The 24,095-nt window shown below is 44.0% G+C and overlaps 1 protein-coding gene across 1 annotated transcript in view; it reads left to right on the plus strand.

Annotated features, from left to right (window-relative positions):
• Positions 1–404: 404 nt before the first annotated feature.
• Positions 405–24,095, plus strand: part of TOP2B (DNA topoisomerase II beta) — a 115,533-nt gene continuing 91,842 nt past the window's right edge. Inside the window, exon 1 of the mRNA XM_006134319.2 lies at positions 405–1,112. Within this exon, the coding sequence (XP_006134381.2) occupies positions 1,062–1,112 (51 nt within the window). The 5' untranslated portion in view covers positions 405–1,061. The remainder of the gene's footprint in view (positions 1,113–24,095) is intronic.

The raw sequence follows: 24,095 nt of genomic DNA on the forward strand, positions 1-24,095 counted from the left end.
TCAGGAAAAACCTTCCCGTGCTGGAGAGGGCGCTTCCAGCGAGCTCAGCGCCCCGCAGACCGTGTCCCCGCCCCTGAACGCCGGCTACTTGCCTACACCGGGTGAATTCTCCGCCCCTCCCCCCCCCCCCCCCCCCACTGGCCTTATCTCAGCCCCCCACCGGCCAACAGCCCCCCGCACCCGTCTTGCATCAGCACCACGGACCGTCCCTAGGACCGCGGCTTCCGCACCGCGATGGAGCGCCCCCGCTTGGCGGGATTCGTCTTCCTTGTTGCTACCCGCAGTGACGTGCGCTAGGCCTAGCTCGGCGCGCTGTTCTTTTTTCTGATTGGCTGGCGGTGAGCGCGGCGGGCCTGTGATTGGCGGGCTGGCTGAGGGCCGGCCCGGCGCTGTTCGGCGGCGGTTATGCCGGACGGGGGCAGCGCAGTTATTGTCTCAGAGCTGGGCCTCGTTGCGGGGGGCGGGGAAGTGACGGCGGCAGCGGCTCGGCGCGGGGGGTTGGGCTGGAGCCGGACCTTTAATCCCGTTTTTACGCTGTTCTCGGGGCCGCTGGGGGCTCGGGAGCCGCCGCGGCGCCGCCGAGGGACCTGCCGCCGCCCCCGCCCGCCGCCTCGGTGTGAGCGAGACCCGCAGGCCGGGCCTGCCTGCGCCGCCGCCCAGCCTCGAGTTTGAGAGCGGCCGGCGGACGAGCGCCTTGTGCGGGCTCGGCGCGCCGGGGCGGCCCGGCCCTGCGCACGCGGAGCGGAGAGTGACCGGGACTTTGTAATACTCGGCTGCGCTCCTCAGCATGACATAGGCGCCGGGCCGGGACCGACGGGCCTGGGGGGCGCGGTGTGAGTGAGTGAGCGAGCGCGCGCGCGTGTGTGTGTGTGTGTTTGTGGAGACCGGTGCCGTACGCACCCGCAAGCCGGCTGTGTGTGTGTGTGTGTGTGTGCGCGCGCGCGCGCAAAGGGTGAACCCGAGCCAGCTGTGCCTGTGTCGTTTGAGGTCAGGGGTGAAGCCCCCTCTCGGCCTCGGTCCTCTTAGCGCGTCCTTATTTATATTGAGGCAACGGGGAGAAAATGGCTAAATCCGGAGGAGGTGGCGGTGGCAGCGGGGGACTGACTTGGGTGGTAAGTTACTTTCCCCACTGTTCTTTTTTGAGACTTGACCCGAAGCGGGGGTTACAGATTTAGGGAACAGATCTTGTGTACACGTTAAGCTAACTATGTGGCTGCTCCTTAATATTTCCATGTGTGACCAAGCCCGAGTGGGACAGAACGTGCTTGGATGGAATCATAGAATCATAGAACTGGAAGAGACCTCAGAAGGTTATCAAATCCAGCCGCCTGCTCTAGGCAGGACCAATTCCAACCAAATCAACCCGGCCAGGAAGTTGAGAATGTAGGGGAAAGGTTATAGACATGGAGGGCTTGGTAATGAAACTGGTGGCACTGGGTGAGTTTGGAGTATTTATGGAGACTTCATGGGAGGAAAGCTGCTGTGTTTCATTGGGAGTCAAAGACAAGTTGTTTGAATAGTAAATTGAAGCACTGGAGGAGGTTGGGAGGCTAGGAATAGCGTTTGTTGAATAGAAAGATGGTGCTTGGTCCTGTTGTGAGTAATGGACTGGACTTGATGACCTCGGGAGGTCCCTTCTGGTTCTAGTATTCTATGATTCTATGTTCTACAGACATCTTGCTCAAGAGTGAGGAAGCACCCATCACCCTTAGAGTTTTGCGCTGCTAGGTTTCAGTTATGCTGGTGATTTCATGCTATCTCTTTTGTAACACCAAAATGAAATGATTTTGGTGTTATGAAAGGGATATGCTGGTCAACTTCAGTCCATACTGACATTCTCCATTTTCAACTGTCTAAAACAGTTTCAAGTTAAGCATCATAATGTTTAGTTTTAATCAGTTCATATCTCACAGTCTAGGAGTAAGGGAAGAGGTGGTCCAGCTGGGATGGTGCATGTTCTTGGTGTACTCAGGAATTAAACTTTACAAACTTCTGAAAAGTTTTCCTTTCAGTTCTTAACTTCTTTTCTTAATATGATCAAACAAGTAAATTTGGGACTGTGGAGATATTAAGTGACTCTAGAATCGGTGAATACTTTTAACCAGTTTAAAAGTTTTTGGCAGTGTAAGGAATAGGAAGGATGGAGAGAAATGTGATCTTGGCTTGTTAACAGAAGGTTTTTCTGGTTCTGTAAAGGAAACAGGAGAGAAGACCTGAAGGGACCCTGTTCCCACGGATGATCAAGAATTCACTGGCATTTGTCTTGCTCAGCATAGAGTTCACAGTAGGGTCATTTCCTTAATATAACTAACAAGAAAAGGCAGCCGAGCTGAATGAGTACTAAAGTAGTAGCATCCTCATCAAAGAGCATACGAAATTGTAAGCCCTATATCAAAGATATTTAATGAGTTCATAAATTATGGATGTTGTACCCTTTGACTACACAATTGTAAATATAGTGCTTATATTTTAGAGGGGGAAAAAGTGATCTGGGACACTACAGGCCTGTTAGTTTGTTCTCAGTTGTTTGCGAGGTCTTAAAAAAAAAAAAAAACTGGAAGAGAGTAGTGGAAGACAGAGAGGTAAATGGCTATTCAGATAAAGTACAGTGTGGTTTTATAAAAGATGAATTGGCCAGACTAATTTAACTTCTTTCTTTGGGAGAATAATGAATTTTCTATTAAAAGAAATGTAGTAGAGGTGATCTACCTGGATTTCAGCAAAGCATTTAATACTGGGAGTTTACTAGTTAAACTGTAAGAAATGGGGATTAATACAAGAATTGCAAGGTGGGTAAGGAACTGGTTAAAGGAAAGTCTATAATGAGTCATATTAAAGGGTGAACTGTCAGGCTGGAGGTAGGTTACTAGCATAGTTTCTTAAGGATCTGTCTTCAGACCAATCTTACTTAATATTTTTGTTAAAGACCTTGGCGTTAATTGGAAATGTGTTAATAAAATAAATGGATGATATGAAATTGGGAGATATTGCCAATACAGATGATATTCCAATCCTACATGAAGATTTAGACATCCGTGAACACTGGAATAATGGAAGTGGGTGATATTTAATATTGTAAAGTGTGGTGAGTTCATGCTCTTAAGGGCTAGCAACCAGAGGGTTTTTTTTGTTTAAAGTGGGGACTTCTCAGTTGGAAATGACAGAGGGCAAAGATCTGGGTGTTTTGGTCAATCACTAGATGGCTATGATCTGCCAGTATGATGCGGCCATGGAAAAAGGCTAATTCGATCTTAAGGTATATGAGGTGGGAGAAGGAAGTGTTATTACCATGGTACAAAGCACTGATGAGACCTCATCTAGAAAACTGTGTGTAGTTCTGATTTCCCATTTTTAAGAAAAATTGAGTGGAACAAGTGCAAAGAAGGGTTACTACTATGATCAGAGGATTGAAGAATCTTCCTTATTAAGAAGGCTTAAATAGCCTAGCTTGTTTAGTCTAACAAAACAAGGCTCTAAGGGGGATGCTATTGCTCTCTCTAAATATATTAAAGGGATAAACACCTGAGAGGGAGAGGAGCTGGCACAAAAACAAATGTATGTAAATTAACTGTTGACATATTTAGGCTTGAAATTAATGGTTAGAAACCTCTGCCTAGAGAAGTTAAGTTCTGCAACAGTCTTCCCAGGGAAATAGTGGGGGCAAACATCTTATTTCAAAACTCAAACTGAGCTTGACAAATTGATGGAGGAGAAGATATGAGGTTGTCTACAATGGCATATGGTCCATTGACGACTGCATTTACCATACATCTCTAATGACTTGTGAGGGGAATGCTAGAACTACAGAGGGTTCTGAATTACCACAGAGAAATATTTCAGAGGTGTTTTATTGGTTGGGCCCACCCACATATTAAAGTCTAACTGGTAGGTAGATTTGGGATCTGTTGGAATTTCCCCTCAAGGTCAGACTGTAGATACCTGAAGGTTTTTACCTTTCTGTGCAGTTTGGTGCAGAGGTCACTTGCTGACTTCTAACTGGAATAATTCTTGAAGTTTTAAAATCAAGCTATGAGGACTTCAGTAGCTGAGCCAAGATTATGGGCCTATTGCAGGAGTGAGTCTGTGAGGTTTTATGTCCATTGCAGAGACTAGGGGCACGTCCAGATTACATGGCTCAGTCGACAGAGCCATATACATTAGAGTTATAGGCAAAGGGAAATGAAGCGGCAATTTAAATAATCGCCACGTCATTTAAATTAAAACTGCTGCCACACTGTACCGATCAGCTGTTTGGTGGCACAGCGCTGTAGTCTGGATGCTCCGCGGTCAACATCAAAGGCATTTGTCGACCTCCCTATTATGCCTCGTGGGATGAGGTTTACCAGGGAGGTCGATTAATGCTTTTGATGTCGACGCGGAGCGTCCAGACTACAGCGCTGTGCCGCCAAACAGCTGATCGGTACAGTGTGGCAGCAGTTTTAATTTAAATGACGTGGCGATTATTTAAATTGCCGCTTCATTTCCCTTTGCCGAGTAAACAAATCTACATGACTCTGTCGACGGAGCCATGTAGTCTAGACGTGCCCTAGATGATTTTGGTGATCCCTGCTGACCTTAGTCTATGTATACTTGTTATGGCACTCCCTCCCTTCATAAGCTCAGATGCAGTCCGGTATCCCAGTTACCACCTTCCAGTTTTCATAAGAGGAGAAAACTAGCTGTGGAATAGAGATTAACTGACCCTGCATGTGTGTTCTGGTGGGCTGAGTATACTTTACAAGGCTATTTTTCAATAAAGATATAATTTATATTGATTTTTTTATATTGAAAACTAGTGTGGCAAAAGTTTCTTGTTATGCCAGTTTAAAAAAATCATAATTTAGATATGGGAGGTACTTATTACTATTAGATCATTACTTTTTCTAGTACTTTGTCCAATCTAGTTCTTAATGTCAGGTTTTTAGTAGTTTAGAGAGAGACCTGGAGAATGGAGTATGTTGTGCTATAGTGTGTGGGGACATGAATCCAAGAATTAGATGTATAGATCATGTAGATAGTGAACTTTATAATTTTTGCAGCTGAATAGTTTTTTGTTTTTACAATTTTTAAGCTTGTTTTTTAAATCTGCAGTGGGAAAGGTACTAGCACTTTTGGGACCCTTTGTTTTCCCTCTTCTTTTAAAGACTACATTGAAAAATGTATCCGTCGTTGTTCTTTTTAGGTCAGGATAGGGATCTAACAGTTACGAAGTTTTAACTGAGTCCAGTGAACAAATGAGGTGTGTAGTCCTCCAAGTCTTGTGCTTTGAAATGTTGAAAATAGCTCATCTCTAAGAACCACACCTTTCCAGTACCAATTGTAGTAGGTAGGTACCTGAAAAAGGTGTATAAGAAGACACTTAAAAAACAACAAATAGTCTAGTAGAACTTGTTTTGGTAGTCTTTAAAGTGCTACCAGACTATTTGTTGTTTAAGTTTTTCCAGTTACAGACTAACTCGGCTACCCCTCTGAAGTATAAAGAGACAGTTCGCTTTAATTAGCAGTGTATTCCTAACAGTGGTGAGCAACCTGCAGCCCATGGACTGCATATGGCCCATCGAGGTTCTGTGTGTGGCTTACAAGACAGTTTGTTTACCATTGCCCAAGTGTAGAGTTGCCAGGTTCCACTGGTTTCCATTCACATAGGTTTTTTTCCTATTGACATTACTGAAGTAGCATGCACATAAACCAAAGGCATGTGAAGTGAGGTGAGTGCTGATTGCATACAACCCTGCAATCAAAGCACTGCTACAGTTCAGTTGACACAGCCTGCAAATTCTAGGCATGCAAGCACAATTAGCAAAACTACCCTATCCAAGGAGGCTATATGGGTTATGACAGTCTTGTGGCCCCACTAAGATCAAGGGCTGCTCATGCAGTCTATTTGCTAGCCTATGTTGTCTATTGCTGACTTGTATTCTGATCCTCATGTCCTCATGCACAAGTGATGTAGTTGCCTTTCTCCGAGTAAAAGGTTTGTACCTAATTTTCCCTATCTACTTGAAACTCACACTGCTCTATTCTCTTCAGCTCACTCTATAGTTCAGTTGCCCAGATTCCAACTTGGGTGTCTTCTGTAAATTTGATCAGCTGACTTAACTTAGACGCCTGGCAGATATGACCAAGTAGAACAGGCTCCAGTGTTACTTGTTTAATTGGTCTAAAACAACTAACTCTGCATACAGTGTAATCCAAAAGATATCTCTTCTTATATAGACAGAGCCCAAGTTCTCAACTCTATGATGCAATAGTAAGCAAATATCAGTTCTTTACAGCTTTCAGGTGCTTCACATCATCTTGAAAATGCTCTTCAGAGCTACAGGACCAAGAAACCACTATTTTAAGAGGTTGATAATGAGACCATCTATAGCTTGAGGGCACTGGTTCAACCAATAACTGAGAGGTTACCATTTGATGTCAATAGTAACTGAGAAGTTTTCATTTGATGGTGGTTTAGTAGTTTGAAATTAGTTTGGTCTTTGGTTTGGCATTGAGTTAAATGGGTTTAAACTGGTTTGTTGACTTTATTTCAGTTTGAGTGGCTTATTTTTGTTTTGCCAAATCTCATCCTGGTCAATATAATATAAACAGGAATAAGCCTGGTTTAAACCAAAACGTATGTCCTGAAGTTTAGCACCAGTTGAAATAAATCGGTTTGAATTTACACCATAAGTTAAATTTGCATGTAGTTTAGGGATATAAATATCCATTGAAGTTAACTGGTTAAACAATACACAGGAAACCCCTGAGATGCGACCATCCGAGTTGCGACCCCCCCCCCCCCCCACTGCACTTACAAAAATGGTTGTAAGTGTGGAAGGGGCTGAAAACGCCTGACTTATGTCCTCAGCCTGCATTTACGATAGTGCATGGTGCCTGTCGTAAATGAGTGTTCGTGTTATGACGCCCCCGACTTGCAACACTTCCCAAGGAACCGATCACATCACAGGTTGGAGGCCTCCTGAAATTGTAATAATTTAACTGGTTAACTGTGAGGCTGGGGACCCAGCTGGTTCATGTCATGGTTGGGATATGGGATTGCTATTACTGGGTATGCATACCAATAAGGCTAATTCTTACTGGGTAACTGATTAACCTCTTACATCCCTAATGTAGACAAGCCCTTACTCTAGTTTATAGCGGAGAACTGCGTATGTCAAGCCATCACCAGTTTGTATTCATTGTACTCTTATTGGCAAGATCCAATCAAAAAGTCAGTGATTGAAAGAAAATGAATACCAAACAACCTTCTCACTCATAGAAATGTTCACAGGTTAGAACGGATCATTGCATTTCATTGTGAAGTAACTGGTAGTGTATCTTGTGCTGCTTTTCTGAGAAATAAGACTTAAGTCAATGCAGCATGTTTCAAACATACTAAATCTGCACACTACAATAATGCACAACAGAACTAAGAGTTTTTTTTTATTATTGTCTTGTTGGCAGTGAGTATTAGATTTAGGGACGTTAAGATGTGGTTAATTGGCTAATTGAGTAGTTGATAGAATTTTTATTGACTACTTGATTAGTCGATAAGGGAAGGCAGCCCGGCTCCTGCCGGGTCTGGGACCTACCCCCACAGCCACTCTGCAATTTAAATGTAGTAAGAACTGGACTGCCTGCCCGCCGAGCTTTTAGAACATTTAAACTACAGAGCTTCAGTGAGGGAAGGTCCCGGACCCCAGCATGAGCTGGGCTGCCTACCCGGCCAGAGCAGCCTCTGTTCACAGCCAGCCCAGGGCACCGTGGACAGGGACTGCTTTGTGTCAGCAGCCCCTGTCTATGGGGGTCCCATCAGATGGGCTGCTCTGTGAGATGCAAAGCAGCCCCTTCCTGCGCCAAGCCTGGGCCTGCTACATCTCTAGTTACATACTTGGCAGTTGTTATTGCCATAGATGTTTTGTGGTGATGAATGGAGTTGGGGAAGGAGCTCTCCACAGTTGTAAATGGAAAGGCTAGTCATTCATGAATCTGAAAGTCCATTCACACAGTGTGACAACATCTGTAATAAGGTGTGTAGTAATGGCTCCTGCCAAAAGCAGTATATTGAATTGCTCCTCCCGCTCCAAGATATCTACGGTTTAGTAAAATCAAAACCTAAGTTGCATGGGCTGTCATGCAGTACACATCATTATAAACTTTTAAAAACAAGTTGGGCAAACACTCATCAGGAATGATCTAGATTTACTTGGTTCTGCCACAGTGAACTTAATGATTTCTTGATGTCACTTCCAGCCATACATTTCTATGGTTATTTGACAAGTCTTGTCACTTCTCATAGAATCATAGAAGGTACAGTGTGGAAGAGACCTCAGGAGGTCAATTATTTCAACCTGCTTAGAACAGGGCCAACTATAAGGTGGAAAGAAAGCTTTTGACTACAGGTTGCATCTCCCAAAACTCGAATTCTCTGGTCCAGAACATGGAAGTTCCTGTATCAGAGAACTCCAGTAGTGTAGTGGCAGGAGGGCAATCCAAGAGGGTCTGGATTGAAGCTGCAGGACGGGGCAGAAGCTGGCATTAGCCCTCGACAGCCTGCAGCACTGGGGCTGGGTCAGGACAGCTCCCAGCAATGCAGGATCGGGCCTGTGACAGCCTGTGGCAGTGTGGGGCTGGGGCCAGAACCCCGGGCAGCCCGTGGAAGTGGGACCAAGGCTGGGGCTGGTGATAGCCCTCATCAGCGTGGGCTTGAGCTCTGAACAGCCTGCAGAAACAGGGTCAGAGCCTGTGGGCTGCTGCAGGGAGCCCGCATTCTTTGTAGTCCTCAGCAGAGGGACCAGTTCCGGGGCTGGAGAAAGCCTCAGCAACCCATTGCAGTGTGGGGCTAGGGCCCCAGACAGCCCGTGGAAGTGGGGCCAGACCCCGCAAACTGCCATGGGGCTGGGACTAGATCCCAAGCACCTGGCAGCTGACCAGGCTCAAGAGCCAGACCCAGCAGCCTGTGAAGTGTGGCACTGAAGCGTATGGGCTGCTGGAGCCCAGAAGGCAGCCTGGCAGGAGCTGGGTGATGTCGTTCTGCCTCTTCTCCCCAGCTGGCAGAGTCAGTGGCTGGGAGCAGTTGTAGGAAACCATATCTAGTCCAGCAAATTCCCTGGTTTGGGTCTGGTCAGGTCCCAAGGGTGCCGGATAAAAGATGTCCATCCTGTAGAATTTGATCATTCCATGTCCTTTTTTGGAACTGACAATATTAAAACTTTCCAAGATAACTTATTAAAATGTATTAAAGTAAATCCAATAACCAGGATTAGTTGATAAATGCACCATTTTTATTAAATGGTAGGGAAACAAGCAAATCTTTGTACTAGGAAGGTGATTTCATTACAAGATTTTTTTTTTTTTTTTTTTTTTTTTTTAAAGAGGGGGTTATAATCTGGTATGTTGATGCTTATATGATTTACCAACAAATAGGAGTATAGTAATAATGAAACTTCCCTTAAAAGTCAAACAATTTTTTATTCTACTTGTTGCTTGGAATTATTTCAATTATGAGTCCTTGTGGATAAAATTAGTCTGAAACATGCTACTTTTGTAACGCTCAAAATTTCTTGTTATATTGTTTGACTTCTACATTTTTTTTAAATGTCAGTGGTTATTCTGTATCTGATTCTTAATCAAACTTTTTTAAATATAAGGAAGACAAGGGAGGACTTAAACTAAAACAGATGTACAAAAAGCCCTTCCACAAAAATAGTGTTAGATATGACTTAGATTTTTTGTAAAGCAAACAGTTAGTACACGATTTGGAACAGATTTCAAAGGATTATGTTAATATCTCCCTAAAGTTTAATTCTTTAATCGGCATTAATCTCAAAGTATCAGTTCATAACAAGTGTCTAAAATTAGGAATGGTTACTTCTGGATTACTGTAGCATTTCCCATGCTTTTGAAAGCTGAGGCCCTCCCTGCCACCTCAGGAAAAAGAAACTACAGGTTGGACCTCCCTGGTCTTGCTCCCTCAGGATCTAACTGGTCCCGGACAAGAGTGTTTTACAGACCAGGAAAGATTTTGAGTCGGGACCAGCCTCTCCACTGGGTTCCTCTCCCTAGATACCTGCCACTGCTGCCACAGCCTCCTGCCTGAAGCAGCCTTGTGAGCTCCACAGCCCAGGGAGTGGCAGCTTTGTAGACCTTCGTGACCCCACCAGCTGTGAACTCTGTATCCCGTTCCCCAGCTTTGCTGGCTGCAGGCTCAGCACCCTCCCACCCCTTTTCCTGACCCCGCTCTGGCCTCCTTCCCAGGCCCGCTGGCTGTCCGCTCTGTGCCATTCCTCCCCGCAGGCTCTGGCGCCCTCACTGGCAGTGGGTTCTGATGCCCTCTGGGCTCCACTGGCCCTGACAGACAGCTCTGCTCCCAGGTGCTGACAACTTCTATGCCTGGGGTGCTCTAGTCCAGCAACATCCATAGTCCTTCTGGACCACAGAGTCCGGGACCACAAAGTTTCAACCTGTAGTGACATTCACCTTTTGTCATGCCTACTGAAAATGATCAGTCACTCAGCCTAAATCTACACGGCTGCAGAAAGTCAGCCTAAGATATACAACTCCAGCTATATGAATAAAGTAGCTGGAGTCAAGTTACTGCAAGGTCTATGCTGCAGGGGGTCATCGGGAGATACTCTCCCATCAACTTTCCTTTTCTCCTCTTGTCTGGGATAGAGTGACAGGGTCAATTAGAGAGCAATCTGTGATTGATTTAGTGCATCTAGTGAAGACTAGAGATGTGAATATGTGGGCGAGAACACGGTTAACTGATGAGCCTGGGTTCTCCATTACATGCAGCCCCCCTTCTCCCCTGCTGCCTATGTATCAGAGGCAGCAGTGGGGGAGGAAGGTGGAGGCTGGTATGTGTGGGAACCACTTGTTTTCCCTTCCCTTACAGCTGCCTCTGATACAGATGGGAGCTAGTATGCACAGAGAGCCGGATTTTAAGCCACCTACACACCTGTGCTTCTGCCTCTGATACAGGGAGTGGGGAGGAAGAGAAGAAATGAGAGCTGGTGTTCACAGGGATCCATCTTAAAAGCTGGCTTCCTGTGAGCAGTGGCGCTCTTCTCCCTTTTTTCCCCCCTCGACGTGTAAATGTGTATCCACTGAAAATTTCAGCTACACATTTACATGAATAATCACATTTTAACATCCCTAGTAAAGACCTGCCAAATCGATTTGTCAATTACCCACCCTATAGTATAAATGTAGCCTCAGAGTGGATTGCATAGATGTTCATAATGCTACTGGTCCTTTCTTAACTATTTTTCTGTTCATGATATGTAAGTAATGTTTGAAGTAATATAGTATCTGATTTAGTATCCATAAAAATAAATGGGTCAGGCTGTCTGCATCATTTAACCTTGAAAATATTACCTGAGTGTGTGTTCACAACCATAATAGCTTGAGACTTTTTAAAGCTGAGAGTCTGGAAAATAATCGAGGTCTTTCCCACCTCACTTGTTCTTTCTCATCTCTCCCAAGGAGAGAAAAGTCTAGGTGAAAAGTTAACAAATATTGTTTTAGTAAAACTGAATTTTAAGCCATATGTTTCTTTCTTTCAGCAGTTTTAAAGGGCAGCCTTAAAGTTGATTTCTTGTGAGAAATTTAGCATGTGTATAAGTTTGGATCATTTTTTTTAATTAAACATTGGAACACGAACTGTCTTTCATTACGGTTGACAGTCTCCGTTAGAGCTTCTCTTCCCCTCATTTAATCAGTCTACTTAAAAGTAAATCAAATAAGCAGACTGAATCAGATGGTTTTCACTTGATTACATTGAAAACGAAGGGATAGCTTTCAGTTTTGAACGTTTCAAAGAGCTACTTTTCTTTCTTCTGCTACAGCAGACTTTGTTGAAACAATGTCCAATAATCTCCTTAGATAACCCCTCCATAATTCATTGAGACTTGTTTTAAGGACTCTGTTTAAAAAAAATAAAAATTCTTGACTTTTTATTTTGTTTGTTTTTGTTTGTTGCCAGTTGTAAAACATACACACTACTTGCCTGCCTTAACTATTCATACAGTGTTGTCCTGGCTTGGCTTTTTTTTATTTGCTTTGCAAACTCATTGGGCAGGGACCATCCTTCACTGTCTATATGCCTGAAGCAAGAAGATTCTGGGTGATTGATTGGGACTTTTGAGTCCTGCTTTAATATGAACAATGGATTAGAAATCATTTAGCCAAAAATTCTGATTATTGAAAGCAAGTAGGAATATTTTCTAAATATATGTATGTCCAAGACCATCACCTTCTAAATAATTAAAGGTCCTGGTTTTTTTTGAAAAGCTTAGCCTGTTTGATACACAAAAATATATATAAACAAGGCCTCAGTGATGTTTCTTTTCTTTCTTGCGGATTTGTAGGCAGGCCTGTGCTAACACTTTTTCTGTCCAGTAGCAGAACAAGTGGAGCTATGGTGACTCCTGCTGTATTCTTCACATTCTTCTTGTCCTTGGCTTTTGAGGATGGGGACTGAAGATCTGCATCTTCATGTTCCTTCCACTCCCCATCTGCATTTAGGCCTTTTTTTTCCATCTTTCTGCTTAGCCAGCTGAGGTTATGCCTAAAACAGTGGTTCTCCACCCTTTCAGACAACTGTACCCTTTTTTAGGAGTCTGATTTGTCTTGTTGCATACCCCCAGTTTTACCTTACTTCAAAACTACTTGCTTACAAAATCATATATAAAAATACAAAATGTCACACTATTAATGAAAAATAGCTTACTTCCTCATTTTTATATGTATGAAATTCTAGTTTGCATTGACTATACTGGTAGTGCTGTTTATGTAGCTGGTTGTAAGACTAAGCAAATATCCAGATGAGTTGATATCCCGTCTGGAAGACTCCTGTGAACACTCAAAGGTTACCTATCCTGGGTTGAAAACCACTGGAACACGCCTATTCTAAAACACGTTCTCCTTCAAGCCCTGCCTTAAAATTCTCTTCTGCAGTGTCTGCAAAAAAGACAACGGTTAGGTAGTTGTGTTGTGACAATTCTCTTCTGGTGTCTGGTATTATTTAATTGTTTCCTTGTGTTCCTTTTTCAGTTTGAAACAGTGTGGATTGATTTAGAAATAGATTTTAATTTTGTTTTGCATTTTTTTAAAAGTTATTTGCCTAGACAGCATTTGAGTCTCATTAGTTAGTAAGTATTAAAATGTTGACTGGCAACTAAATTTAGCCTTTATGATAAACTTTGTACTTTTGCTGAACTATACATTTTAGCAATTATATGGTTTTGAGATTAATTTTTACATTTCTATCACATTAGACAATGGGAAGTGATACATTTCTTATGTCCTCGATGAAATATTCATGGTTTGTATCAAGATGAGTTTGAATAGAAATTAAAATTAAAATAAATGCACAAAAACTGCATCCTAAGTTTTCTCAAGAAGTCTTTAATGTACAAAGTAAGAAAAATGTTTAGCAAAACATGTTTTGCATTTAAAAGTGATTTGTTAAGCAAAAGTAATACTTGTAGTTAGTGAACTAAACTCACTGTTTCTGTTCACCGCATTCAATAAAAATTTGAGACGTTAATAGGTCTCATCTCATTGTCCCTCTTGGGCACTCTTAGCTTTATGGAGCAAGGGCTGTTAATTTAAAAAAGTCTCTAAATACTGCAATTGAATTGTCCATCTGCTTTTGCTCATATAGGCATTAGCATAGTTACTCATATTAACTATGTTCAGTCAATAAGTAGCCATAAGAAAGGAGGAGATTATGTCTTCTGGTAGAAAGCGCTCACCTGCAGCCATTCCCATTATTGAGCAAGGTTGGATGGGATGATGACTGTTTCCAAATTGAGTAGAAGAACAGAGAGGTAAGTATGGAGAAAGGAAAACTTCTTATTTTCTTCCCTGCAAAATCCAGATAACCCCCGATATGTGGGAGAGGGGAACTAGGTGGCAAAGTTTAGCAGTCAGCATGTGAAAAGTTTCAGAGGCTGTCTTTATCCAGAACATTAAATTAAAACCTTGTACATGCTGAAGAACTTTGTGTCAGGCTACATCTACACTACAGCAGAAAGTATACTTAAGGTATGCAGCTCTAGCTACACGAATAATGTAGCTGTAGTCAACATACTTTAAGTCAAGATACTGTGGCGGGTCAATGGGAAAACTCTCCCATCTTCTTCATTTACTCTTCTTGTCCAGGGTAGAATCCAGGGTTGACCAAAGAGTGATCTGCGGTCAGTTTGGTAAGTCTTCATTAGATTAGCTAAATCAATTGCCAGTGGGTTATCTCAGAGCATTGATTTGGGCTGTAGTGTAGATGTAGCATCAGAGTAAAAATAGGTTTCTTCTCTTGCTAGTTGAGAGGCTTCACTGATTGGTAAGAGAGCAGGCGATCATCAGAACATGAGAGTATTGTACTTTTTCATGCTGAACAGTTTAAGAAGTAGAACTCAGTTAACCAAATGGCACTGAACTCTGTTTAAATTTTTCTTGATAAGTAGATTTTTGTCAGTGTAATTGATGTTAATAGTAAATTACTTTTGGGAAAGAGTCATATCCTTTTCTGCTGAAACATGATGCTCCATCTTCAATTAATAGTCAGGGCTTAAAGTCTGGTGGAATTCCTTTTTAAAGTTGTGGTCCAAATAAGGAGCCATGTCAAGAAGACTTTCCCATGAACTTCTGAGGGAATAATGGTAGAGGGTGGGAAGATGTAGAGAACAGACATAAATGTCATATATCTAAGGTTGAATTCTTGCTGATCCAAATGGCTTCAGTTTTCTAGATTTCTCTTTGTTTACTTCCTTCTATTTCTCTGTATTGTTATAAATAAATATCTGTCTAAAATTCCTGCAATTCTCTCCTTAGAGTTCTCTGCAAGATTGGGGTCAGAGGTTTTAATCAACTTACTGGGTTTGCGAAAAATTAATGATCTGTAAAATCTCAAAATACAATTTAGTGTACATTTCAAATACATAAACGATTCAAATACATAAAATAGTTTAGTGTGCTAGATTAATATTTGTAATATAATGACAAACTTTAATAGTTCTCAAATAGTTGTTACATAGTCATGTAAGATGAAAGTGTAGATATATAATGTCCTGGGGTGGTTTTGTTATCTTAAAGGAAGAGGTATGAGACTGATTTCTTTTAAAATTTTAACTGTTCCATGTGAAAAAACATGAAAATGGGATTTGTCTCATTAACTTCTATTTGTTATCTGGTCCATAGTATTAAGTGAAATATACTGTTGCTGTTTCTTTGCCTCCTAGAATCTTAATCTGTTGTAATGGCTGTAATTAATCATTTGCTGCATTTTTATAGGGTAATATCATAAGCATTAAAGTGCTGTTCCGCAAAAGAATTGTTAAAATATACTCTACATTATATAAATGCAAGTTCAGCAATAGTTGTATACTATAAAGTGGCTACTCAGCAAGCATAAAACTATACCTGTAACAGTTCTATAGTTAGAATAGGACTAGGATTGTAAAACTGTTCCTGATTTTTGTATTTCTGTAAAATTTGCGAAAGAAAAGCCAGAAATTTTGCACGGACACACACATTCTCTTCTTTTATTTTAGATAATAAAGGATGGAATCTAGTTGGATAACTTGTAAATTACTTCTGGAGAGAATCTCTTTCCCAACATGGTCCTTTTTATGTTGCTGTGGCAGCACTGAAGGACCATAAGAGTCCTGAATCTGGCTTGGGATCTTCCTTTTGAGGCACATCTCAGCACAAAATCTTCTTTTGAAAAAAATCTAAAAGTGATCCAGATCCTCACTTTGTGTAAATCAACATGGCTTCCTTGAATTCAGTGGAGCCATGTCACTTCATACCAGACAAGAATCTGGCCCAGTATGTCACTTGCATTCAAACATGCATTTTTCTTTCTTGTAAGCCCAAAGTATTCAAAAATTTCACCTCCATTTAAAAACTGGTTCATGAGCCTAGTTTTATATTTTTGGGAGCCTATAAATTTTTTTTTTCTAACTACAAGCATAGTAAACAGCTCAAACTCCCATGTAGCATTTATAAAGGTTTTTATTAGGGATGTAAAATTTCGATTATTTGGCTAATCGTTTGCATCAACTATTTGATTTGTCGTTAAGGGTGTTTCTGCCTTTTAAGTGTAGCAGCAGCCCCAGGGTTGTTAAGAAGGTCATGTGAGTCAGTATCAAATGTTGTACTAATGTCTAGTCTTACTAGTCTACTGCTTCCCCTTATCCTCAAGGCTTCATATCCTATCAAAGAAAGCCATCAGATTGGTTTGACATGATTTGTTCTTTACAAATCCATGCTGGCTTTTACCTGTCACCTTATTATCTTGCAGATGTTTGCAGATGCATTCCTTAATTGCTTGCTCCATTATGTTAAGCTGACTGATCTGTAGTTTCCTGGGTTCTTCTTATTTCCCTTTTTATAGATGGGCACTATATTTGCCCTTTTCCAGTCTTCTGGAATCTCTCCCAACTTCCATGACTTTTCAAAGATACCATCTAGATGTTTCATCAGTCTTTAAGTGTTTCCTGACTCTTTGTTGTTTGCTAATTAATGGTTCTTATCTCCCCCCTTTCACTATCTAGTCTTTAGGTGCTTATAGACTTGCTTTCCCTTGATATATTTTTTTACCCACTGCCTTTTCTTGTCTCCTTCCCCCCCCCTCCAATTTTCCCTTCTTCCACCCCCCCCCCCCCGCCCATCTCCCCTATTTATTTTGGTTCTAGACAGCCAACATTCTGGTCATCTGTTTGCATAGCTTATTTCAAGTTAAGCTCTGCTGTGTAGACGCACCCTTAAAAATCATATGTGATTTCATAAAACACTCTCCTTTTGGTTGCTGTTCAATTTATTTGGCCTCACTGGCAAGCTCCTGTGTCTGCAGTTCAATCTGGTTTTCCAGCCTCGCTTTTTCCATACCAATCATGATTTTACAGACCTCCATTAGCCCCCCCTTTAATCTCTCCTCTTTTCTAAGATGAAAAGTCCAAAGCTTTTTAATCTCTCTTCATATGGGACCCCTTCCAAGTCCTTAATTTTTGTTGCCCTTTTCTGAACCTTTTCCAATGCCAGTATATCTGTTTTGAGATGAGGTGACCACATCTGTATACAGCAGTGTATCCCAATTTTATTTGGCCGAGGAACCCTTTTCAGTTTTTCAGAATTTCAAGGAACCCCTAGATTTGTCAAGCCAAAAAAAAAAGGGGGGGGGAGGAGAGAGGGACCCACCAATTCATGAAAATCACATTCCTTCCCCAAGACCCCCCCCACCTTCCTTCCGTGAAGCCTCATCTGCTCTGTTCCCCTCCTTTCCATCACTTGCTATCCCCAGCCCTTATACCTGTTTCAAGCTAGTGAGAGTGAGGTGTGGGGTGGGAATGAGGGATTTAGGTGTGGGAAGGGGTGAGAAGTACAAGGTCTGGGAGGGCATTTGGCTGCAGGAGAAGGGGCTGTTGGTTCGGGGAGGGGAGAACCAGGCTGGGGAGTGTTGGGTTCAGGTGGAAGGTTGGGGTGCTGAACAAGCCAGGGCTTGTGGATGTGAGGGTGCAGGAGTTTGGGCTGGATATGTGAGGGACTCAGGGCAAGAAGGTTGTGAGTATGATGGGCTCAGGACACAGATTTGTGATGTGTGGATGGTGGAGGAATGTTGTGGCAGAAGACTGAGGATGTGGGGATGCAGGAGTTTGAGGATGTAAGAGGCTCAGGACAGGGGGTTCCAGTGTATGATAGGCTCAGATTTGGGGTCAGGTGATGCAGGAGTGTTATGATGCTGCAGTGAAATGGGGGTTTGGTCCCAATTGGGGTCTTGTTGGCCAGGCTTCATTTTTAAATAAAATGTCAAACTCAAAAGGTTTTAGCATTGTCTTTATATATGAGAGGGGTGAGGAACCTGTTCTGAGTCAAAGGTCACTGACCCACAGAAAAGTCATTTGGGGCCACACAAGTGAGATGCAAAAAACAAAACAAAAACCCTCCAAAAAAAACCCCAAGCCTCACTAATGTGGTCCCAGATCTGCTGGTGGGGGTAGGGAACAGAGTGCTAGTGGGTGCTGGGGCTGGGGAGAGGGTGCTGCTGGGTGCAAGCGTGAATGGCAGGGTGCTAGGGCCAGGGTGGTGCTGAGTCTTGGGGTGTGAGGCAAGGTGCTGGGGCCAGGGCGGTGCTAGGTGCTAGGGTGGATGGCAGGGCTGCCAAGGAGCAGGATAGGGATGGGGTGCAGGATCTGGGAAGGAGGTGGGCGGAAGGGGGCAAGGTCTGGGTGGTAGGTAGGGTGAAGAAGCAGGCTAGATGTTGGGTGTCTAGCCAGAGGGAAGGAGCAGGAGCAGATTGGGGATAGGGTGTCTGGCTAGGAGGAAGAGTGCAAGGAGCGGACTTGGGTAGGAGTTGGACCTCCCTCATCTGGCACCCTCTGGACCTGACTGGTGCCAGATGAGGAATTTTTGGTCCAAGGGAGGTCATTTCAGGGCTCCTGGCTTCTGCCCCCGTCCCCACTAGGCTTCTTTGTACCTCTATCCCCTGCAACCCAACTGAGCTGCCCACCCCTGCTGGTTCCCTGCACCTCCCCCAAAACTATCCCCCACAATCCAAGGGAGCGCAGCACCAGTTCCCTGCAGCCCCTCACAGCCCAGCTGAGCTGCCCGTCTGTTCCGTATGCCCTCCCCCATCCACCTCAGCCCAGCTGAGCCCTGCACTGATTCCCTGCATGCCTCCCCCACAGGACTGCTGAACCCCATTTCCCTGCACTTCCTCCAAGCCCCGCAAAACTGCTTAGCTAAGTGCCGATTCCCTGCCCCTTACTCCCCTTGAGTCTAGCCCCGGTTTCCGGCACCTCCCTCCTCCTGCAGCCAAACTGAGCTCTGAGTTCCCCCCCCACACACACATCCCCCACCCCACAGCCCAGCCCAGCTCCCCGGACCTCCCCACTCTGCAACCCAGCTGAGCTCAATTTCTCTGCACCTTCCCCCAAACCATGCAGACATGCTGAGCCAATGCTGATTCCCTGCCTCTGCCACCTCCCTCCCTCCCTGTGGCTGTGTCTACACTGGCACGATCTTGTGCCAAAGCGGCCGCTCTTGCACAAAAATTTGCTGCCTGTCTACACTGGCCGTGTGTTCTTGCACAAGTACACTGTTGGTCTCATGTATGAAATCAGGGCTTCTTGCGCAAGAACTATGATGCTCCTGCTCAGGAATAAGCCCTTTTGTGCAACTATTCTTGCAGAAGAGGCCAGTGTAGACAGGCAACATGAATTTCTTGCGCAAGAAAACCCTATGGCTAAAATGGCCATTGGCACTTTCTTGGACAAGCGAGTGTCCACACTGCCATAGATGCTCTTGTGCAAAGCACATCTCGCACATGGCAGTGTGGATGTGTTCTTGCACAAGAACTCTTGCACAAGATGTTCTTGCGCAAGAAACAACCAGTGTAGACATAGTCTAAGAGTTTCCTCACATGAGCAAAATGAATTTTGGGTTGTGCACCAGTATTGAGTTCATGTGGCTTGTTTGGATGTGCCACCCAAGTTATTAATAAATATTTTTAAACCTCTACCTTTTCCCTCTGCTGCCATGTCTCCTCCCCTTGCTCCATCAGCTCCCCTGGTGCCTGCTGTCCCCCCACTCCTCACCCTCCTCTGCTGTCCTGACTCCTGCTCTTCTCACTGTCCTCAGCCCTCCTGCAACCTGCCCCCCTTCACCAGCCCTTCTCTCCTCCCTGTGCCCACTCCTCCATTAGCCCCACTCTGATCATGTGAGCTACCCCTCCTCATCCCCTCTTCTAACACCTCCTTCTACAAACCTGCCCTGTGTCTCTCCTCTGATGGTGGTCCCTCCCCTGCAGGTATCTGCCCTTCTGCTTCACCCCCAGAATCCCTTGGCACCTGCACCTTCCCTTACCCCTGCACCCTCCTGGTGCCTCCCCCTTCCCTCACTTCCCCTACCCCCTTTTTCCTGATGCCCACCCCTCACCACCCTCTGCCCTCATTCCCCTCATGCCCCTGTGCCCTCACACATGACTTGCTCCATCCTGGCCTTCCTCTTGCCCACCCCTTCTTTCAAGCCTTCTCCCAGCACCTCCCCTCACTCCTCTAGCCCCCAATGCCCTTACCCGCTCCTCTCCTAGCATCACCCTGTCCCCCTCCCACTGACACCTCCCCTCCTGCCTTTTTCCTCTTGTCTGCACTTGGCCCCCTGGCATTTGTCTCTCCTCCACCCGTCCCTTTGGTGCCTTCCCCTTCCTCTTCCCCTCCGCCTCCGCACAAGCACCTTCCTCTCCTAGCTCTTCCCTTTTCCCTCTGCACAAGCCCCTTCCCTCCCTCTCCTGTACCTTCTGCCTTCCACTGTGAGGGGCTGGAGTCTGTGCTCTGTCCCCGGACTCTGAACCTGCAACTCAGCCATGCGGTGCAACACAGTTTCCAGCAGGTTTAAAATCCTGGGCCATGATGTTACGTCACGTCCGGGTGCTGCAGCAGCCAGCAAGGGGGAGCTCAGTGAAGGTTGCGCATGGCAGGGACGGGTCCGGGTCTGGGGAGAGACGCTCTGGGGTCGGGGTGGGAGGACACACGCGGGTGGGAGGGGGCGGTGTGTGTGGTCGGAACCTGTTCTAGCTCCAAATATTGCTGGAGCATGAGCACCACGAGCCCACACAACTTGCTTCCCATGCCTCTGCTGGCTAGCTGGCTCTCTCTCTTTTTCAGAGGGGATGGGGGAGTGCCGGCTCCTCGCAGAACCCCTAGTTTTGCTCCGCGGAACCCCAGGGTTCCCCGGAGCATCAATTGGGAAACACTGGTATACAGTATTCAAGATGTGGGCGTACCATGGTTTTATATAGATGTATGAAGATATTTTCTGTCTTATTCTCTATCCCTTTTTAAATGATTCCTAACATTTTATTTGCTATTTTGACTGCCGCTGCACACTGGATGTTTTCAGAGAACTGTCCACAATGACTCCAAGATCTCTTGAGTAGTTGTAGCTAAATTAGTCCCCATCATTTTGTGCAGATAGTTGGGATTATTTTTTCCTATGTGCATTACTTTAATGTAAAGTCTACTTTAAATTTCATTTGCCATTTTGTTGCCCAATCACTTTGTTTGGTGAGATCTTTTTGAAGCTCTTCACAGTCTGCTTCTGTTTTAACTAACTTGAGCATCTGCAAATTTTGCCACCTTACTGTTTACCCCTTTCTCTAGATCACTTTTTAAATAAGCTGAATAGGATTGGTCCCAGTACAGACCCTTCGGGGATACCACTAGTTACCTGTCTCCATTCAGAAAACTTACCATTTATTTCTACCCTTTGTTTCCTATCTTTAACCAGTTATCAATCCATGAAAGGCCTTCTCTCTTATCCCATGGCAACTTACTTTACTTAAGAGCCTTCAGTGAGGGACCTTGTCATAAGCTTTCTGGAAATCTAAGTATACTATCTCCATTGGATCCCCCTGTCCATGTGTTTGTTGACCCCCTCAAAGAATTCTAGCAGATTAGTAAGGCAGGATTTCCCTCTACAGAAACCATGTTGACTTCCCCCAACAAATTATATTAATCTTCGTGTCTTAACTATAGTTAAAACTAATTTGCCTGATACTGATGTAGGACTTGCTGGTCTGTCATTGCCAGTATCACCCCTAGAGCCCTTTTTGAATATTGGCATCATGTTAGTTATCTTCTAGTCGTTAGGTTCGGAAGCTGATTTAAAGGATAGGTTACAAACCACAGTTGTTAGTTCTGCAATTTCCCATTTGAGTTTTTAGAACTCTTGGGTGAATGCCATCTGGTCCTGGTGACTTGTTATTGTAAAGTTATCAATTTGTTCCAAAACCTCCTGTAATGACACCTCAATCTGAGACAATTCTTCATATTTGTCACCTATAAAGAATAGCTCAGGTTTGGGAATCTCCCCAATATCCTCAGTTGGGAAGACTAAAGCAAAGAATTAATTTAGCTTCTCCACAGTGACTTTATCATCTTCGAGTACTCCTTTAGCATCTCGGTCGTCTCAGGGCCCCACTGGTGGTTTAGCTGGCTTCCTGCTTCTGATGTACTTAAACCTTTTGGTATTACTTTTTGAGTTTTTGGCTAGCTGTTCTTCAAACTCGTTTTTTGGCTTTTCTTATTATATTTTTACGCTTAATTTGACAAAGTTTATGCTTCTTTCTATGTTCCTCACTAGGATTTGACTTCCACTTTTTAAAATATATCTTTTTATCTGTCACTGCTTCTTTTACTTGGTTGTTAAGCCGTGGTGCACATTTTTGGTTCTCTTACTGTGTTTTTTTTTTTAATTGGGGGTATACAGATAAGTAGGGTCTCTATTATGGTGTCTTTGAAAAGTTGCAGCTTGTAGAGATTTTACTTTTGTCACTGTACCTTTTTAATTTAACTATCTTCCTCATTTTTGTGTAGTTTCCCTTTCTGAAATGAAATGCTACAGTGTTGGGCTGCTGAGGTGTTTTTCCTGTCACGGGGATGTTAAATTTTATTACGTTATGGTCACTATTTCCAAGCGGTCCAGTTATATTTACTATTTGAACCAGATCCTGCACTCCACTTAGGACTAAATCAAGAATAGCTTCTCTCCTTGTGGGTTCTAGAACCAGCTGCTCGAAGAAGCAGTTATTTAAGGTATCAAGACATTTTATCTCTGCATCCTGTCCTGAGGTGACACATACCTAGTCAGTATGGTGATAGTTGAAATCCCCCATTATTATTGAGTTTTTTACTTTGATAGCCTCTCTAATCTCCCTTAGCATTTCATGGTCACTATCACTGTCCTGATCAGGTGGTCCAATAATATATCCCTACTGCTATATTCTTATTATTGGAGCATGGAATTACTATCCATAGAGATTCTATGGAACGTTTAGGCCCATTTAAGATTTTTACTTCATTTGATCCTACATTTTCTTTCACGTATAGAGCCACTTCCCCACCAGCACAACCTGTTCTATCCTTCCGATATATTTTGTACCCTGGTATGATTGTGTCCTATCATCTCATCCATTCATTAAGACTCTGAAGCTCTGTCTGCCTACCTGGCCCTACACGTGGAACTGGAAGCATGTTAGAGAATGCTACCATAGAGGTCTTGGTTTTTAATCTCTTTCCTAGTAGCCTAAATTTGGTCTCCAGAACCTCTCTCCTACCCTTCCCTGTGTCTTTGGTACTTCCATGTACCACGACCACTGGCTCCTCCCCAGCACTATACATAGGTCTATCTAGATATCTCAAGAGATCTGCAACCTTCGCAAAGGTAGGCAAGTCACCATACATTTCTCCTGGTCATCACAAACCCAGCTATCTATTTTTCCAATGATCGAATCCCCCATTACTAACACCTTCCATTTCCTAACGACTGGAGTTCCCTCCCCTGGAGATGTATCCTCTGTGTGAGAGGATACCATATCATCCTCTGGAAGGAGGGTCCCACCTATTGGATCATTTCCCTCTGCTCCAGTTGACTGTTCTCCTTCCCGGAGCCTTTCATCCTCCTTAACAACACAGGGGCTGTCTGACCAGAGGTGGACAGTTATACAGTGTCCTGGAAAGCCTCATCTACGTACCTCTCTGCCTCCCTTAGCTCCTCCATTTCAGCCACCCTGGCCTCCAAAGCCTGTACGTGCTCTCTGAGGGCCAGGAGCTCCTAGCACCGAATGCACATATACGCCAACTGCACATAGGGCAGAATCATACATGCTACATTGAGTGCAATAAAAAGGATAGCCCTCATTCTGCTGCTGGGCTGCCTGCATTCTCTTCTACAGGTAATTAGATTATTGATGGGTTGTTTTTTTTTTTTTAAATCAGGAAGTTTTGGTTTTAGTTTAAGAGTTTTAAAGAATGGCAAGTGTACCTCGCCCCCTTCCAACTCCCTCATGAAACTCTGTTAGCTGCCCCTGTTCATAAAGCTCTCTAGTCGTTTACTCATGGGCTTTATAAAGCCCTGGCTTTCCTGATAGCCCCATCTGCTGGGTAAGGCTCGACCAATGAATAGAGGGTTCTAGATTTCAGATCCTTGTTAAGAAGCTCATAGCTTCCAACTGCTGGCCACAGCATGTGTTCCTTCAAACAAAGAGCTTAGCACTTGAATCTACAAACAGACAAACACCATCTTAGCACAGTTTCTTCAGGCTACCAGAA

Source organism: Pelodiscus sinensis, chromosome 2, assembly GCF_049634645.1.
Source record: "Pelodiscus sinensis isolate JC-2024 chromosome 2, ASM4963464v1, whole genome shotgun sequence".
In the NCBI taxonomy this organism is placed as follows: domain Eukaryota; kingdom Metazoa; phylum Chordata; order Testudines; family Trionychidae; genus Pelodiscus; species Pelodiscus sinensis.